The 18890-nt window shown below is 47.4% G+C and overlaps 1 protein-coding gene across 1 annotated transcript in view; it reads left to right on the forward strand.

The window, feature by feature from the left end:
• The first annotated feature begins 266 nt into the window (after window positions 1-266).
• Window positions 267-18890, forward strand: part of Espl1 (extra spindle pole bodies like 1, separase) — a 26634-nt gene continuing 8010 nt past the window's right edge. The window contains exons 1-17 of the mRNA XM_010609306.2: window positions 267-1086; window positions 1393-1484; window positions 1643-2701; window positions 2961-3065; window positions 3225-3345; window positions 8742-8878; window positions 10091-10284; window positions 11449-11688; window positions 11906-12050; window positions 12150-12288; window positions 12465-12604; window positions 13657-13791; window positions 14847-14966; window positions 16159-16330; window positions 16689-16817; window positions 16953-17109; window positions 17709-17818. Coding sequence (XP_010607608.1) covers window positions 1404-1484; window positions 1643-2701; window positions 2961-3065; window positions 3225-3345; window positions 8742-8878; window positions 10091-10284; window positions 11449-11688; window positions 11906-12050; window positions 12150-12288; window positions 12465-12604; window positions 13657-13791; window positions 14847-14966; window positions 16159-16330; window positions 16689-16817; window positions 16953-17109; window positions 17709-17818 — 3184 coding nt within the window. The 5' untranslated portion in view covers window positions 267-1086; window positions 1393-1403. The remainder of the gene's footprint in view (window positions 1087-1392; window positions 1485-1642; window positions 2702-2960; window positions 3066-3224; window positions 3346-8741; window positions 8879-10090; window positions 10285-11448; window positions 11689-11905; window positions 12051-12149; window positions 12289-12464; window positions 12605-13656; window positions 13792-14846; window positions 14967-16158; window positions 16331-16688; window positions 16818-16952; window positions 17110-17708; window positions 17819-18890) is intronic.

The raw sequence follows: 18890 nt of genomic DNA on the forward strand, positions 1-18890 counted from the left end.
AAGAGTAATCTTCCCTGCCAGACTCTTAGCCTCTAAAAGAGCAGAGAAGGATGTTATCCAGTAGAGTTGATCAAGGAAAAGCTAATTTGAAGACTACAGTTTTGAACTGAATTCTTTGGAGGAGGAAGAAAGAGAAGCAGAGCCAGCTGAATCTGTGTGTTTGGGGAAGTGATTAGTTCTTGCTATTAAGGACCATGTAAAACCCAGACATAATGGAGCAATCCTGTAATCCCAGCACTCTAGGAGGCTGAGACAAGATTGCGAGTTCGAGTTCATCTTGAGCAATTTAGCAATTTAACGAGATCAAGACCCTGTCTCAAAATAAAAAGGTCCAGGGCTCAATCCCTCCCGAGTACAGGGTCGGGGTGGATGGGGTGGGTGGGTGACACATGACTGTGAAAGATCTCATTGAATGAATTCTAATTTTCGGGTACAGCCTCCTCCCAACCTTACCCTTTATCTTTCCTAAAAGAGCACTAGACCCTATTTTAATCACATAGCTGATGGAAGGAGTAAGGCTGGAAGGCCAAGAGAGAGCAGAACCTAAGTGATCTGGCAGTTGTCACTGTACTCCTTTTGGTATCTCCAAACAACTCTTAATTCTACAGGTTACACCCTTTTTCTCTAGTATCTCAAAGAGCTGGAGCTTCTGAATGCAGTTAAATTGTTTTAGGTGTCCAATTCAATTCTCTTTTCTTGAAACTTAAACGTCTGCCTGAGCTCAGAAGATAAAGGCCTGAAGGAGGCAGGATGTTGGTCTTCCCTGTAGAGGTAAGTGACCGGTAAACCGAGAACGCAGCCCTGGCTGGGAAAAGGGGCCAACCCGCGCCCCCTAGAGGCCTTTGCGTCCAGAAGAGCAGGCCCGCGGCTGTGTCACGTGACGGGGCATTGCGGCAGATAAACTACAACTCCCAGCGTGCCACGCGACCCGCCGGCGTTACGCACTCTCGCTGATTGGCCGCTAGCGATATTTGAAAGGAGGAGCTGGCGCGGAAAACGATTACCCTTTGGGACCTGGTGGAGTACTCTTTCTGGAGGGAAACTTTGGCTGGACCTGGGAAGGAAGCAGGTTTTCGGAGGGGACTGGTGAGCTCGTGTTCGCATTGAGGTGTCCCCCAGCGCTCACTTGGGGGACAAACGAAGCGGCTGGGGAAGGAGGGTGTGGAGAGCTTTCATGGGAGCATCGAAGAGGCCTCCAGGTTGAGACCTCCAAGGTTAGGGTGTGGTATAGTGCAGGGATCGGCTGGAGGACAGAGCTGGAGCGTCAGTTTATAACCCATCCTGGCGTGGGTATTTTCCAGTTAGGATTTCTGATGAGATTCTTTGCCTCCTTCCAGTTAATTCCATAGCGGATCTTCCCTGCCTTCTCTAATCCCCATCTCATTTTCCCAGCTCTCTGCGCTATGAGGAACTTCAAAGGAGTCAATTTTGGAACCCTACTTAGCAGCCAGAAGGATGCTGAAGAGTTGCTGTCTGACTTGAAGGTGGGGGTCCTCTCTGGCTCGAGGACACACCTGCCTTTCTGAGCTCAGCTGTTTTGTGTTTTGTCTTATTTTGAAGAGATGGATAAGTAGGAGACCCTTTCCTGAGCAGCTATTTCCTTACCCTACCTCTCCTTGCCCCATTTGTCTTTCTCTCGTAGGAGTTCCTGTCCAAGTCTCCAGCTGGTTTTCCCCGATCTGACACTGAGAGGAGACAAACTTGTGATGCCATCCTGAGGGCTTGCAACCAGCAGCTCACAGCCAGGCTGTCTTGCCCTGGGCACCTGGGGAGCCTCCTGGAGCTTGCAGAGCTGGCCTGCGATGGCTACGTGGAGTCCACTCCCCAGCGTCCTCCCCTCTACCTGGAACGAATTCTCTTCATCTTACTGCGGAATGTTGCTGCTGCTCAGGAAAGCCCAGAGGCCATGCTCCACCTTGCCCAGCCTCTCCATGCCTGCTTTATGCAGTGTTCTCACCAAGCTGCTTCGCAGGACTATGAGGCCGTGGCTCGGGGCAGCTTTTCTCTGCTTTGGAAGGGAGCAGAAGCACTGTTGGAACGGAGAGCTGCATTCTCAGCTCGGATGAAGGCCTTGAGCTTCCTAGTCCTCCTGGAGGATGCAAGTACCCCTTGTGAGGTTCCTCACTTTGCTTCTCCAACAGCCTGTCGAGTGGTAGCTGCCTATCAGCTATTTGATGCCAGTGGGCGTGGTATAGACAAAACAGATGCTGATTTCCTAGATGACTTGCTCTCCAGGCATGTGATCAGAGCCTTGGTGGGTGAGGGAGGTGGCTCTCCTACTCCTCTTTCTTCCCAGAGGGCCCTCTGCCTCTTGGAGCTCACTTTAGAACACTGCCGTCGCCTCTGCTGGAGCCACCACTATGACAAGGCCACCAGTGCAGTGGAGAAGGCTCATGGTTACCTAAGGGACACCAGTGTAGCCCCCAGCCTCCAGCTATGCCAGTTGGGGGTTGAGCTGCTACAAACTGGGGAGGAAGGATTCCAGGCAGTGACCCAGCTTCTCATCAAGGCATCAGCTATCTTGAACAACAGTATGAAGGCATCATCACCCCCACTTCGGACGTTGTATGACACCTGCCAGTTCCTCCTTTCAGGCCTGGAACGAGGTGTCAAGAGACACTATGGACCTGATGCTGTTGGGAGCCTCTTTGCTTTTCTTGAAGGATACTGCTGTCTTATCCAGCAGCTACGGGATGATTATGTGAGTTAAGGACCTAGAAGTAGGATGGTTTGTAGTTCTAGAGTCTTCCACAAGACCTGTAAGGCCTGGTTCCTCCTGGGTGAGCTGCTCTCTGGACTATGCCTGGCAAGCAGCCAAGTCGGTCCTGAGAGGACCGTGGCCCCCTCCCCACGTCTTCCTTCCTCCTCCCTTGGCTGTGTCAGCTCTCTAGGACTCTGGGCAATCTTGGGGCTCATTCTGATTCTGCCCCTCAAACCAACCTCCCTGCTTCCTTCCTCAGGCCTGTACAGATTCTTCTAAGCAGCAGCAGTCTTTGGTGCACATGTACTTTCAGGGTCTTCACCTCTACACAGTGATGGTTTATGACTTTGCCCAAGGTTGTCAGGTACTGTCTGGGAATCCAGGGAGCTGGACTGGCCCCAAGGGCTTCCATTGGCTCCTCAGAACTTGGAGGATGCTTTGGCTTTGGATGTTGGGGTAGGGTGGAGGTCAGTTCGACCATAGCATGACTCCTTTCACTGTCAAGCCCTTCTTGTCCCTGTAGGTACCTGATTTGGCTGACCTGGCCCAGCTAGTAGAGAGTTGCAGATCTACTGTTCTCTGGATGCTGAAGGCCTTGGAGGGCCTGTCAGGCCAAGAGCTGACGGACTACATGGCCATGACTGGTTAGTACCCTGGGGCTCAGATACTGGGTTTTTTGGAAATCATCACTCAGTAGAAGAATAGCCCTTGCTAGTTGATTCTCACCACTGTAGGGGCTACTTGTGGTTTAAGGAGACAGTGAGAGATGTTTATAGACTCAGTTACACTACAACACCAGTAGAGAAGTAACTGGATTAACTAAGAACAGTAGGCACTAAGTTTTTCCTCCTTGACTTTTGTTTTGTTTTGTTTTTTTGGTACCAGAGATTGAACTCAGGATTGCAAGGCAGGTGTGGTATCACTGAGCTAAATTCCTGGCCTTGTTTTGTTTTGGGGTTTTTTTGTTGTTCTTTTGGTACCAGGGATTGAACTTTTGAGGCAGGCAACTGAACTACTGATCTAAGTCCCTGGCCCCTCCTGTTTTGTTTTTTGAGACAAGGTCTCTATGCAGCCCAGGCTGGCCTCAAACTTGCTGTGATCCTCCTGCCTCAGCCTTCCAAGTGTGGGATTACAAGCATGCACCACCATGCCTGGCTTCCTCCTTGACTTTGAAATTTGATAAGTTTTTCATGAAAATGTTTGTGCCTGATATGCAACTTTGTGACCCTTTTTTTAAAAATTAATTAATTTATTTAGGATTTTTTTTGAGACAGGGTCTCACTATCTAGTTCAGACTGCCCTGGAACTCACTGTGTAGCCCAGGCTGGTCTCGTACTCACAGCGATCCTCCTGCCTCAGCCTCCCAAGTGCTGGGATTATAGGCATGTACCATCATGCCTGGCTTATGACCTTTTTATTAATTAATTAATTATTTAATCAATTTCATGGTACTGAGGATTGAACCCAGAGCCTCCTACTGTGCTACATCCCAGCCCTGTTTTTTTTGGTTTTTGGGGTTTTTTTGGTACTGGGGTCAAACTCGGGCCCTTGTGCTTGCAAGGCAGGTGGTGGAACCACTGAGCCAAATCCCTGGCCCCCCTGTTTTATTTTTTGAGATAGGGTTTTCTAAATTTCCTAGGTTGGCCTTCGATTTGCAATCCTTCTGCCTCAGCCTCCTGAGTAGTTGGGACTGTGGGTGTGCAACACCTTGCCTAGCTTTTATGGTGCTTGTTTGTTTCTTTGTTCATTTATTTGAGACAGGGTCTCACTGTAGGTTAGGCTGATCTTGAACTCACTGTGTAGCTCAGACTGACCTTATATGGCAATCTTCCTACTGCTGGGATCGCAAGTGTGAGCCACTATGCTTGGCAGTAGACACACCCATCCCTGGGTGGCCTCAGACCACCAACCTTTCAGTTAATAGTGAACATGCTAACTGCACCAATTTATGTTTAAATTTTAAAAAAATTATTTCTATTAGTATATGTTTGGAGTACGTAGTGATTTTTTTGTTTTGTTTTGTTTTTTGGGGGTTTTTGTTTGTTTGTTTTTTGAGACAGGGTCTCACTATGTAGTTGAGACTGACCTGTAACTCACTGTGTAGCCCAGGCTGGTCTCGAACTCACAGCGATCCTCCTGCCTCAGCTTCCCAAGTGCTGGGATTACAGATGTGAGCCACCACACCCGGCTGACATTAGGTTTTTGTTTTGATTTTGGTACCCGCAATCGAACTCAGGACCTTGCTCTTACAAGACAGGCATGGTGCCACTGAACTAAATCTCCAACCCTTAACATTAGGTTTTGAGGGAGAGGGACCAACCTCAAGTTTCATCTTTAGCGAAGGGTGATCTTTAACTGCCTCACTTTCAAGAGCAACATTGTAAGATGGCTCTCTTTTACCATGCTGTTCTTGCCCAAATCCCAGCAATCCTGCCTCTGTCTCTTGAGTGCTGGGATTATAGGTACTGTGGTACTTTTAATTCTTTCTGGAAGATACCAAGAAGGGAAATAGCTGGGTCAAATGGAACCTCTAGTCTTAGTTTTTGAAGAATCTCCACACTGATTTCTATAGTGGTTGCAAGAGTCTGCACTCCCACCAACAGTGGTTTTTCCCACAGCCTCTCCAGCATTTGTTTGTTTGTTTTTGTTTGTTTGTTTGCTTGTTCTTTGAAACAGGGTCTCACTATGTAGTTGAGGCTGACCTGGAACTATGTAGCCCAGGCTGGTCTTGAACTCACAGTGATCCTCCTGCCTCAGCCTCCCAAGTGCTGGGATTACAGGCATGTACCAGCACACCCGGCTACCTATCCAGCATTTGTTATTGGTTGATTTCTTGGTAACAGCTATTCTTTTTGGAAGGTGAAATCTCAGAGTTGTTTTAATTTGTATCTCTTGAATGACCAGTGATATTGAACATTTTTTCATGTATTTATTTGCTGTTTCTGCTTCTTCATCTGAGAAGCAAGTGTGTACTCATTTAAGATGCCCATATTTGGATAGGGTCTTTAAACTTGGGAGGATCTGTTTTTGGTTTGGGTTTTGTTTTTAGTTCTTTATATATTCTAGATAGTAGTTCATTGTCTGAGGAATTGCTGGTAAAAAATTTTTCCCACACTGTGAGCTGTCTCTTCATTCTGTTGGTAGTTTCTCTTTTTTTTTTTTTTTTTCTTTTTCTTTTTTTTCGGTACCAGGGATAGAACTTGGGACCTTGCACTTGCAAGGCAGTCAGTGGAATCACTGAGCTAAATCCCCAGCCCCATGTTGATGGTTTCTCTTGCTGTGCAAAAGCTTTTTAATAAGATGAGATCCCAATTATTGATTCTTTGTGATAGTTCCTGTGCAATTGGGGTATTGTTCATAAAGTCTTTGTTTTAGTACTGGGGATCTAACTCAGGACCTTGTGCTTGCAAGGCAGGAAGTGAGACTACTGAGCTAAATCCCCGGCCCTTGTTCATAAATCCTGTACCAATGTCTTCAAGAGTCCTTGTTTAAAGTTTAAAGGACATTTACAAGTTAAGTATTTTTATTTTATTTGTTTATTTATTTATTCATTGGTACTGGAGATCTAACTTGGGCCTTGCGCTTTTGAGGCAGGGAGTGGAACTACTGAGCTAAATCCCTGACCCTCTTAAGTATTTTAAGCTGAGTAAAATATTCATATGGTTCAAAATTAAAGTTGTACAAAAGGACATACAGTAGAAAGTGACACTCCTAATCCTCCAAGTTTTCTTGGAAAAACTAATATTAATTTCCTGTATATCCTGGAGATAGTCTGTGTATATGTAAACCAACATGTACATATACTCTCCCTGCCCTTTATATTGAAATGGGCATATAGAAAAGTGCATAGATCATAAGCGTACAGCCTGATGGACTTTTAGGAAGTGAACATACTTTGTAACCAACATCTAGGCAAGTAACAGAGCATAGTCTATAACCTAGAAAACTGCTCCTTGTGATCCCATCCAGTCTCCAACCTGAACAGCAGCCACCATCATTATAGCTTTGCCTGTCTTTGTACTTTATAACATATTTCCTCCTCATTTTATTTATTTTCCTCATTTAAAAAAAGCATTAAAAAAAAAGGATGGCCTTTTAAATCATACAACCCTAAGGAGTTTAGTCAAGAGAAGGTTTTGGAGACTTTTTTTGTTTTTGAGACAGAGTCTCTAATTCAGGCTGGCCTTGAACTCCCTATGTATCCCAGGCTAGACTCAAATTTTGGCCCATCCTCCTGCCTCTCTGGGCTTACAGGTGTGTACTACCACTCCTGGCTTGGAGACTTTCCATATTCTCAGTGTTTGAATTTTTTTTTTTTTTTTTTTTTTTGTACCAGGGATTGAACTCAGGACCTTGTGCTTGCAAGGCAGGCAGTGGCACTACTGAGCTAAATTCCTGGCTCTGTTTTTTAATTTAGTCATAGGGATGAAAATACATCAACAGTCTAGCTGGGTGTAGCAATGGATGCCTTGTAATACCCAGCAATCTGGAGGCTGAGGCAGGGGGATTGCCCAAAGTTCAAGATTAGCCTGAACTATAAGTATTACCATGTTTCAAAAAACAAAGCAACAACAACAAAATCAGCAGTCAAAAACATTATTTACCCGGGTGTGGTGGCACACGCCTATAATCCCAGCACTTGGGAGGCTGAAGCAGGAGGATCCTCTGAGTTCAAGACCACCCTGGGCTACATAGTTCCAGGTCAGCCTCAACTACATAGTGAGACCCTGTCTCAAAAAACCAAAAACAAACAAACCCATTATTTATTTGAGACTAGATTTCACTATGTTGCCCAGGCTGACCTTGAATTCCTAGGCACAAGTGCTACTATTGCATCAGTCTCCTGAGTAGCTAGGAGTACATACGTGTGCCACCACACCCAGCTTCCCCAAAATTATTAATATGAAAATTCTTCCCACGGAATCCTGACGACTATTTTTTCCCAGCCATCTCTATGTTGATAGCCAAAAAACTGTATAAACAAGTTCATGGAATTTATTCATTCAACAAAACTGTGCCAAGCACTATTCTGAGTACTTGGATGTCAGTGAACAAAACAAATCCTGCTGGGTGTGGTAGTGCTTGCTTTAATCCCAGCTCTCCGGAGGCCTTGGCAGTAGGATCACAGGTTCCAGCCCAGGGTGAATAATTTAGTGACTTAGGTCTTGTCTGTCTCAAAAAACAAACAAAAAGTTGAGGGTGTTACAGCTCGGTGCAAAGGCTCTGATCCTGGTACCACAAAAAAAAAATCCTTGGGCTCATGTAGCTGCATTCTGTTCTTTGTTGTTTGTTTGTTTGTTATACCAGGAATTGAACTCAGGGCCTCATGCTTGCCAGGCAGGTGCTGTGCCACTGAGGTACATCTCCAGCTCAGCTGCATTCTGGTTTGGGGGAGAAGATAATTTGTGTAAATTATCAAAATATTAGAAAGTGATAAAAAATGTGGGGCAAGGGAAGAAAAGTAGAACAAGGTTAGAAAGGGATTTTAGGAGTCTAAGCTGAGTGAGAGCAAGTTGTCATCCTAAAGTGAGTGATCAGGATGGGCCTCATTCAGATGGTGACATGAGCAGAGACGGAACATGTAGGAGTTGGCCATGTAGATGCCTGGGCAAGAACATTCCTGGCAGAGGAAGCAGCCAGTGCTGAGGTGGGAGAGGCTTCTGGTATTTGGGGAATAGCAAAGAAGCATTGCATGGCCTCAGTGGAGTAAGGGAGAGAGAAGGCGAGAGACGGGCCAGAGCACTTCCCCTAAAGTGCAGACTGGAGTATGATGGAGACACTGGCCTGTGAGGAGATGGGCCCTGTGAGGGAATGAGGACCTAGCCCTTGTAAAATAAGAGTGGGAGAGCTGGTGTGGGCTCACCTTCCTGGGAAGGAGGGCAAGGGCTGGCCTGGGATAGGGAGGGGAGGGTTCCTTTCCTGCTGATAGGGGTCCCTGGCTGATCTGGAAGCTGCTAAGCTGATCCCAGGTTGAGCCTCTCTCTACCACTTTTCCTTGAGGACATTCCTCTGGTCATCTGGCCTTTCTCTCTCTCTGCAGCCTCTTATACCAGTAACTTGGCCTACAGCTTCTATAGTCACAAGCTCTATGCTGAAGCCTGTGCCATCTCCGAGCCGCTCTGTCAGCAGCTGGGCTTGGCCAAGCCAGGCACTTACCCTGAGGTGCCTCCTGAGAAAGTAAGAGGGCGTGGGAAGGGAGGAGGGGAGCTTGTGTGGTGGGAGGTGGAGTAATGTGAAAGAGCTTGCAGGCTCCTACTTTGAGTAGGGGATTAGGAGCTGCAAGTTGGCCCCAGTATGTAGGGTAGGATTTCATAAATCTTACCTGTAGTTACTTCATCTTTTTCTTTAGATTGACTCATTTTTCATATTTAACCTTGTTCTAAGTCAGTGGTTTGCAACCTAGCTGCACATTAGAACAACCTGAGTGGTAATCTGGGGATTTATCTCAGTGGCACCAAGCCTGCCTTGCAAGTGCAAGGTCCTGGGTTCGATCTCTGGTACCAAAAAAAAAAAAAGAATAATCTGGGTGAATTTTTTAAAAGTTCTAATTCCTGATCCAAGTTAATTGTCAGAATCTCCAGCCCTTAAGCCCAGGTAGCTACCATACATATTTTAAAAGTTCTGAGCCAGGTGCTGTGGTGTATTCCTCCAATCCTAGCACCAAGGGTGGCTAAGGCAGGAAGATCATAAGTTGAGATTCTACCTGGACAGCTATTGAGATCCTGTACAAACTTAAAATAAAAAGGGCTGGAGATGTAGCTTAGCGGTAGCGTGCCCCTGAGTTTATCCCTAGTAGAAACACAAGTAAGTGTTCCCATCAGAGTGGTCCTTTGCACAGCCAGAGTGAGAACCAAAATCCTAGCCAAGGTTCCCTGTGAAATGTTGGATTGTCTGGACTGGGGTTTCTTGAGTGAGGTGATGAGGCTCTGAAGGACTGAAGTGAAGGTGTGACCTCAGATTTGCGTTTGCATTGCACTGTGGTGAAAGGAAGGAAGGGACAAGACTGGGGAATCAGGGTGCTATGGCCGCCCAGGCAGGACAGTGGGGGCTGAACTGAACCAGCTGCTGAGGGATGGAGAGAAGAGTGTGGGCTCAAGAGGTCCGGGTTTAACCTGGTAACTGGCTGGGAACAGAGGGCGAGAGAAGGAAGAGGCTAGAAGGGCCCTGCATTGTTGAGTCAAGACAGTGCCTGTTGCTGAGGAAGGATTAGAGGGTGTGGATGACAACCATCGGGTCAGTAGATGGCTACCTTGGAGGCTGAGTGACCAGGGTGCTTAGTTCTCGGTGTCTCCTGCCAGGGTGGTGATGGGGGTAGGGCAGGGGGCTGTGCGTGCCTCTTCGCACTCGCTGGCTCCTCCCTCCAGCCTGGTCTGTCCTTTCTCTGGTCAGTTGCACAGGTGCTTCCGGCTGCATGTAGAGAGTTTGAAGAAACTGGGTAAACAGGCGCAGGGCTGTGAGATGGTGACCTTATGGCTGGCGGCCCTGCAGCCCTGCAGTCCCGAACACATGGCTGAGCCAGTCACTTTCTGGGTTCGGGTCAAGATGGATGCAACCAGGGCTGGAGACAAAGAGCTACAGCTGAAGTGAGTTGGTGAGGACAACCATGTCTGTCCCATGCATGGGGTGGCTTGTATTCATGATCATATTCTTTAGTCCTTGTGTCTGAGAAAGGCAGTGATTCCTTCATTCATGCTTATTGTATGCCAGCCACTGTATGTACTGGGTGTAGAGCAGTGATAGGCAATGTTCTTGGGTTTTTTTGGTTTTTGGTTTTTTGAGACAGGGTCTCACTATGTAGTTGAGACTGACCTGGAACTCACTATGTAGCCCAGGCTGGTCTCGAACTCACAGCGATCCTCCTGCCTCAGCCTCCCGAGTGCTGGGATTACAGGCGTGCGCCACCATACCCAGCTATTTTTATGGAGTTTATAGTCTCCTGGGGAGATATAAAACACAAGTAGAACTCCTTTTTGTTGTTGTTGTTCCTTCTTTAAAATTAGTATATGATTATGATACATATTTTGCTTCCTTCTCTTCTTCCCCCACCCTCAAGTTCTCTAAGTACATTTCACATATGTTTCATAAAGACAAGGGGATTTGGGGCCAGGGATTTAGTTCAGTGGTGCCATCACCTGCTTTGCAAGCACAAGGTCCTGAGTTTGATCCCTGGTACCCAAAAAAATAAATAAAAAAGACAAGGGATTTGAAGAGGGAGCAACTTTATACAGGTTTTTTAGGGAAGCTGTTTTTTTGGGTTTGGGGTTTTTTTGGTAGTACTGGGGATTGGAAAAAAAATAAACATGGTGGCACATGCCTGTAACCTCAGCACTCTGAGAGGGTGAGGCAGGAGGATCACAAGTTTGAGCCCAGACTGTTTAACTTAGAACCTGACTCAAAATAAAAAAAATAAAGGGCTGAGGTTGTAGTTAACTCAGTGCAAAGGCCCTCGGTTCAGTCTCTAGCACCACAAAATAAAAAGATTTCACTGAGGAGAATTCCTCAGAGAGAGAATAGTAAACATAAAGGATCCAAGGTTGGAAGGAGCTAGGCGGCTACTTGTGAAAGCCAGTAAGTTGGAAAGATGAGGGCACAGGATTGGGAACTCAAGAGAATGCAGTGGTCAAGGTAGGCAGAGCCCAGCCCACACTGAGCCTTGGGGCCATGCATGGTAGGGCTGGGGATCCCTGGCATGGGGACAGAGGCTGTACCTCATGGGGATAGTGCTGAGTCTGCTCTCTCTCTCTCAGGACTCTGCGAGATGGCCTGAGTGGCTGGGACCCAGAGACCCTGGTCTTCCTGCTGAGGGAGGAGCTGCAGGCCTACAAGGCGGTGCGGGCTGACACTGGGCAGGAGCGCTTCAATGTCATCTGTGACCTGCTGGAGCTGAGTCCTGAGGAGACACCGGCCGGGGCCTGGGCCCGAGCCACCCACCTGGTAGAACTGGCTCAGGTGCTCTGCTACCACGACTTTGCCCAGCAGACAGACTGGTGAGGGGGAGTAGCTGGGGAGGACACTCTGGCCCCTTGCTCTGAGTCCTCTTACTCTTTTTGGGGTCCGTTTCTCTCTCTGTGTTGCTGAGTGTCTCCTTCATCATGTGGCCATGAACTCATTCATGTGGTACCCACTGTCTTGCAGCAGGCCCTTCCCGGGGCATTAGAGTCGGTGCCGGAAATGGGCCCAGCTATGTGCATCCTCTCTCTACAGCTCTGCCCTGGATGCTATCCAGGAAGCCCTGCAGCTTCTGGAGGCTGTTAAGCCAGAGGCTCAGACCAAGAATCAGCTTCTGGATGATAAAGCACAGGCACTGCTATGGCTCTATATCTGTACCTTGGAGGCCAAAATGCGGGAAGTGAGTCTGGCTGGATAAAATTGGGTGTAGCAATAATTTTCCCTGAGATCCCTGTAAGCTGGTACCAGCCTAGTTTTGTACCTTGATCTACCCATGCAGGGTATTGAGCAGGACCGGAGAGCCCAGGCTCCTAGTAACCTGGAGGAATTTGAAGTCAATGATCTCAACTATGAAGATAAACTCCAGGAAGATCGTTTTCTATATAGTAACATTGCCTTTAACCTGGCTGCAGATGCAGGTAAGGGCAGTGGCCAGCCTGACATGGGCACTCTGTGCTTCTTGAGAGCAGAGCAGAGACCCCTGGTATGGAAGAGGCTGAGGCAGGTGGCGGGGGAGCAAGAGGATGTTATGTAGAGACCCAGTTCTCTCCAGATGACCCATGAAGACAAACTGGTCATTTCTTTTGTCCTTTAGCTCAGTCCAAATCCCTGGACCAAGCCCTGGCTCTGTGGAAGGAGGTCCTTACAGAGGGGCAGACCCCAGCTGTCCGATGTCTCCAACAGACAGTAGCCTCGCTGCAGATCCTTGTGGCCCTCTATCAGCTGGTGGCAAAGGTAACAGGGCTGGGCATCGATGGGGCCCTCTCCAGATGGGGCTAACCCAAATCAGAGCTCCCTCCCCTTCATCAGCCTGTGAACCTGCTGAGAAGCCCCGTAACCAGTGATTCAGAGCTGGGCTTCGTCACCAGGCTCCCAGACTTTTAATTCCAGGCTTTATCATTTATTAGTAAATAGCCTCCGACATGTACCTTAACCCTAACCCTCAAAATCCAAGTTTCCCTGTCTTTATTGAGGCTTTTTTGTGGGCTTTTTTTGTTTGTTTGTACCTGGGATCAAACTCAGGACCTTGAGCTTGCAAGGCAGGTGCAGTGTCATGGAGCTAATTCCCCCACTGAGCTAATTCCTGGCTAGTTTTCCTTATCTTTAAAGAGGGTCAGTAGTAGTATACCTCAAAGTGTTAGCATTCAGTTCAATATGCATGGAAGATGTTTTATATAAACAGAAGACTCAAATGTTAGCTGGAATTATTAACAATTGCTAGATAATTTCAGGCCTAAATAGTGAGAAAAATAAACATAGGTTTACACTTTTACATACAATTGCAGTGGGCTTTATACACTTTGTGAAGCTCTTTCTTGGACCCCACATTAGGAAATTTAAAGCAAAAAGCAAAAAATGCTGCCCATAAAGGAGCATTGATTCTGTGGTCTTTAGGCTATATTCCAGCCCAGGGAGGCTGGGAAGGTACCTCAGCCCTAGATTTGAATCTTGGCTCTACCAAATACCTGTTATGTAAATTTAGACATGCAACCTCACCTGTGTGAGTTCTTATTTCCTGTGCTGTGAAACTTGGATTTGATTTGCTCTGAAGATTCAGTGAGATGTTGCGTGCAACCTCTTGGTGCAGTGCCTGACATGGTAGGCACAGTAAGTCCTGCCAGTTGCTGATGCATCTGGGCTTTTAAACAGAAGGGGCAGGTGCTTCGCAGGCTGGTCTCTGTATGTGTAGCCACACTGCCCCTGACCAAGGTGCACTGTGCTGGGGTGGGGGTGGAAATGGAGGCTTGCATGGGAGTGGAGTCAACTTGCTACTTCTGGCTGGCCAGCCCCTGCAGGCCCTGGAGGCCCTCCTGCTCCTGCGGATTGTCTCTGAGAGACTGAAGGACCACTTGAAAGCAGCCAGCTCCTCTTGCCACCTCACCCAGGTCCTCCTGAGTCTCGGCTGTCCCAGCTATGCCCAGGTGAGCGGCAGCAAGCAGAACCTGCGGCCTGCAGGTCACACATGTCTTAGAGGTCCATCTTTCCTCCTGAAAAGACAGGAAATGGAAGGGGCAGCTTCCCTGCCTTCTACCATTACATTGGCTGGAGGGCGGGGAGGGTGTGGAGTGGTGGCAGGTGGCTATGGGAAGAGGAGGCTTCTTTCTTAGGGTAAGAGCTGGTTATTCATAGTTACAGTTGTGCTCTAGGAATCTGCTGCCCATGCTGCATTTCCCAGCTGTTGCTGTGCATCTGTCACAGTGTCTCCTAATTGGTCTCTGCTGTTCTTTTTTGTTTATTTATTTTCTTTGCAGTATAGGGGATCAAGCCCTAGACAAGAGCTAGACAAGTGCTCTACCGCTGACTTACATCACCAGTCCCACCCATTTCCTCCTTTTCTGACTTCATCTTCTAACCACTACTCATAGGCACAGGTCCCACCTTATAGATTTCCATGGTTTGCTTCTCCCTTACTGAAGCACACTATCCAGACTTGACTTTTCTACCGCTTGCTACTACATGCTTCATGCCCATTCCTACCCTTTACTTCCTGTTTCCTGTATGTACCTGTCACCGGAAGCGCACCTCTCCTTGTTTCCCTTTTTCTCATTCTGCAAACCTCTGTGCTCTTTTCAAGGCCTTGGCTCAGTTGTTCCTTCCTTCAGGAAACATTTTATACACCTACATCTTCACCAACTACTTTCTAGGTCCCCCTCCCCCAGGACTGCACCCCATGGCACTGTTCCTGTGATTAAATTCCGGTGCCTGTGTCCTCGCTCCTCGGCAGAGGTTAGATAGCAAGTTGTTTGCTGTTCACTCAGCTTTGTCTTTCTAGCATGGTAGTTCACAGAAAGTGTTAAATGAACATGGTAGTGAGTGGGTGAATAATAACGTTATGTAGATTGTCATACTTGAAATAATTTAATAATTAATTTGTCACGTTCAGCATTTGACTTGCAAATGCTTGCTCCACATTAATTTGAAGAATCTGGCTTCCTCCTTCGTCTGCTCACCCACTCTCTGCTGACTGCTTCCTTAGTTCTACCTGGAAGAAGCCGAATCAAGCCTGATGCATCTCAATGAGACCACGGACACGCACCTGCTGCTTTCCCTCACCTGTCACCTGCTTCGAAGTCAGCTCTGTTGGACTCAGCAGAAGGTATTTCCTATTTTCTTACTTTACTTTTCTTTGTTCCCTTCTTTCCTTCTCTGCCTCTTTCTTCCTTTCCTTCTTTTTTTCTTTCTCTAATGCTGAATATCAAATCCAAGACCTCATACATGCTAGACAAGCACTCTACCACTGAGTTATATCCCAGCCCTCATTTTTTCACTTTCTAATCCACAGCGGTTCCATGTCAGGAACATTTTAGGGTTTTCAGGGTATTTGTCTGGGTTATGAGCTGTCCGTGGAGGTAGGCAGAGTGTTCCTGACCCTGTGAAGTGGTAAAATTTCCTGGCTCTGTCTGTCATCCTCTAGTAGAGATATTATTATCCTTTTCATTTTTTCCAGTTTCTACAGGGGCGATGGAGAACAGAAACCAGGAAGACAGTGACCCTGGGAAGATGCTAGGGTCATAAACTAGAAAGTCAGGGTGCTAGCTGGGCCTGGTGGCACATGCATCTAATCCCAGCACTCAGGATCCCGAGGGAGGAAGATCTCCATTGGTTCAAGGCCAGCCTGTGCTGCGTAGTGAGTCCCTGGTCAGGAAAGAAAGAACGAGAGAGAGAAAATGAAAAGATAATCAGGGGGATCCAAAAGCCCTGTGTCTTCTCCCAGACTACCTGTATGTGGAATTTTTTGTGGTGCTGGGATTTGAACCCAGGGCTTTTGCACCAACATGCATCATCAGTTATTTATCTTGAGACAGTGTCTCACCAAATAAACTAAGCTGCCCAGGCTGAATTTGAATTTGCAGTCTTCTTGCCTCACCCTCCTAGAGTGCTGGGATTATAGGTCTGTGCCACTATGTCCTGCTTAGCTGTGTGGTGTTTGTTTGTTTTTTTGTTTTGGTGCTGAGTATCAAACTTGGGCCTTTGTGCTCGTGAGGCAGGCGGTGGAACCACTGAGCCAAATCCCTGCCCCAGCTGTTTTAGCCAAATCTTTCTATCTGTTTTTTCATATAAGGTCTCACTATGTATCCCAGGCTGGCCTCAAATTTGTGATTTTCCTGCCCCATCCTCCCAAGTGCTGGGATTACAGACTGGCCAAATCTTGTACCCTCTCGGGCTCTAATTTTTCTCTCAAAGTTTTTTCATTTTTAAAAGCAGGGTTGGGCCTTATGACTTCTGGTTCATCTCAGACTCTGAAATGCATATCTGACAGCTCTCCTCCGGCCCTTTGTGTCTCTCAGACGACTGAGGGTGTCTCTCTGTTGCTGACTGTCCTTCGGGATTCTGCCCTCCAGAAGACATCCAAGGCTTGGTACTTGCTACGAGTCCAGGCCCTGCAGCTGCTGTCCGTCTACCTTAGCCTCTCATCAAACAGCCTCTCAGATGCCCTGCGGGAGCAGCTCTGGGCCCAAGGTGAAAGAGTAGGGCTGATGGTCTGGAGGATGGGTGTGGTTTGTCGGTGCTGAGCTCTTCCCATGGTCATCCCCTCTGCTGTGCATCTATGGGGAGCAGGAGCCATACAGAGGAGACCTGGGGCACCTAAGAGGTCTCTCCCACCACCTTTGTGATTGACCAGTAACGGCTTGGAAGACCAGACTGAAAAGAGTTCTGAGAGCCCATGGCTGTCTCAGAGAAGAGTTCTATGCCCAACTCGCTCTGTCTTCCTCAGGTGTAGAAGGGTGGCAGAAAGCTTGGCACTTGCTGTCTTAGTAGTGTAAGCTGGTAGTAGGCCCGGCCACATCTCTCCTCCTTTCTTCTCACCTCCCCACAGGCTGGCAGACACCTGAGACAGCACTCATAGATTCCCACAAGCTCCTCCGAAGCATCATCCTTCTACTGATGGGCAGTGATGTCCTCTCCCTTCAGAAAGCAGTTGTGGAGACGCCGTTTTTGGACTGTGGTGAGTCTGAGGAGGACAACAGGGGCCCTTCCACAGACAGACGGGCTAGATTGTGATGGTGGGGCTGGCAGTTTCTTCTCCAGCATCCCAGACTGTTGTTAAGTGATGGGGTCTTCTCTCTCTCCTTTGCTACAGGAGAAAATCTGGTACAAAAATGGCAGGTTCTTTCAGAGGTTCTGAGCTGCTCGGAGAAGCTGGTCTACTGCCTCAGCCGCCTAGGGAGTGCAAGTGAAGCCAAGGCTTTTTGCTTGGAGGCCCTGAAACTTACAATGAAGCTGCAGCTCCCACGCCAGTGAGTGCAGGGCTGGAGAGGATCCTGATTCTGACCCCGCGTTACACAATCTAGGTTGTAGATGCCCAGACTATTCTAGAAAGAAACATTATGGTAGCTGGGCGTGGTGGCACACACACGCCTGTAATCCCAGCACTGGGGAGGCTGAGGCAGGAGGATCACTGTGAGTTTGAGACCAACCTGGGCTACACAGTGAATTCCAGGGCAGTCTGAACTACATAGTGAGACCCTGTTTCAAAAAACAAAAAAACAAAAACAAACATTATGTTTAGGGGGTTGGTGGAAGGCATTCCATGGAATGCTAAGTTAATCAAGGTTAGAGGTTTTATTTTCTATGGACTCCATGTGTCTCTTAGTATGCTAATATCTTGAAAGATCTACTACTGCATTTCCCTAAGTTTATTCTCTGGCAAGATTTCTTTTAGGAGTGCAATTAGAAAATCTCATCTGCATACAGGGGGCTCCAGGGAGCCTGTAGTCAGCTTTAGGGATCAAGGAAGGTCTTTTGGAAGCAAGGCAAGATGGTGACAACTCTGTGTGAAAGGGGCAAGGAGAACAGAATATCCCACTGACTGCTTCTCTATTCCCCTCCCAAAAAGGTGTGCCCTGTTCCTGGTGCTGAAGAGTGAGCTGGAGCTGGCCCGCAGTGACATTGACCTCTGCCATTCGGACCTGCAGCAGGTTCTGTTCCTGCTCGAATCTTGCACAGGTAAGCAGCAGTGGGGGTGACACACAGGTCTACTCCTGGGCAGCACCCTTTGCCTTCGGTCCGACCGTCAGTGTCCCTCCTCCAGATGGCCTCGCCTCCCCAGTCCTAGTTTTCAGTATTGGCCAATTCATTTGGACTTTTAAAAGTTAAACTTGGTTTGAAACCAGGCGTGGGTGGTGCATGCCTATAATCCCAGCTCTGGGGGGCGGGTGCTGAGGCAGGAGGATCGCTGTGAGTTCGAGACCAGCCTGGGCTACATAGTGAGTTCCAGGTCAGTTTCAACTACATAGTGAGATGCTGTCTCAAAAAAAAAAGTTAAACTTGGTTTAAATAAAATTTATAATTCAGGACCTCAGTCACATTTGTCACATTTCACATGCTTAGTGGCTATTAGTGTCTAGCATAGTACAAATGTAGTGTTCTGGGGATGGCTTAACAGCTGAAACATTTTATTTATAGTACATTTTTTCTTATCAATCCTTTTCTTTTTCTGTACTAGGGACCAAACCACTGAACTATATATCCAGCTCTTTATTCATTTTTGTTTTGTTTTGCTTTTTTGGTGCTAGGGATTGAACTTGGGACCTTGTGCTTGCGAAGCAGGCAGCAGAACCACTAAGCTAAATCCCTAGCCCTCTTTATTCTAATAATAATTATTATTATTATTTTTCCTCGTACTGGGGATCAAACTTGGGACCTTGTGCTTACAAGGCAAGCACGGTGCCACTGAGCTAAATTCCTGGCCTCTAATTTTTTATTTTGAGATACAGTCTCAGTACTCTGCTCATATGTGACTCAAACTTGCTATTCTGTCTCAGCCTCCCTAAACTAGAATTACAGGCATGCACCACCATACCCAACTTCCACCATTCTCTCTCTAATACTTCATTTGCCCCACATTAAACTCTACATAGTTAGGCGGTATGCAGATTTTTGTTTTGTTTTGTTTTTTCTTGGTGCCAGGGGATTGAACTCAGGACTTTGTGTGCTTGCGAGGCAGGGACAGGGCCACTGAGCTACATCCCTGGCCCTAGATTTTTTTTTTTTTTTTTTTTTTTTTTTTTTTTTTTTT

The sequence above is a fragment of the Fukomys damarensis genome, unplaced genomic scaffold (assembly GCF_012274545.1).
Source record: "Fukomys damarensis isolate Sample0158 unplaced genomic scaffold, DMR_v1.0_HiC HiC_scaffold_15, whole genome shotgun sequence".
Classification (NCBI taxonomy): domain Eukaryota; kingdom Metazoa; phylum Chordata; class Mammalia; order Rodentia; family Bathyergidae; genus Fukomys; species Fukomys damarensis.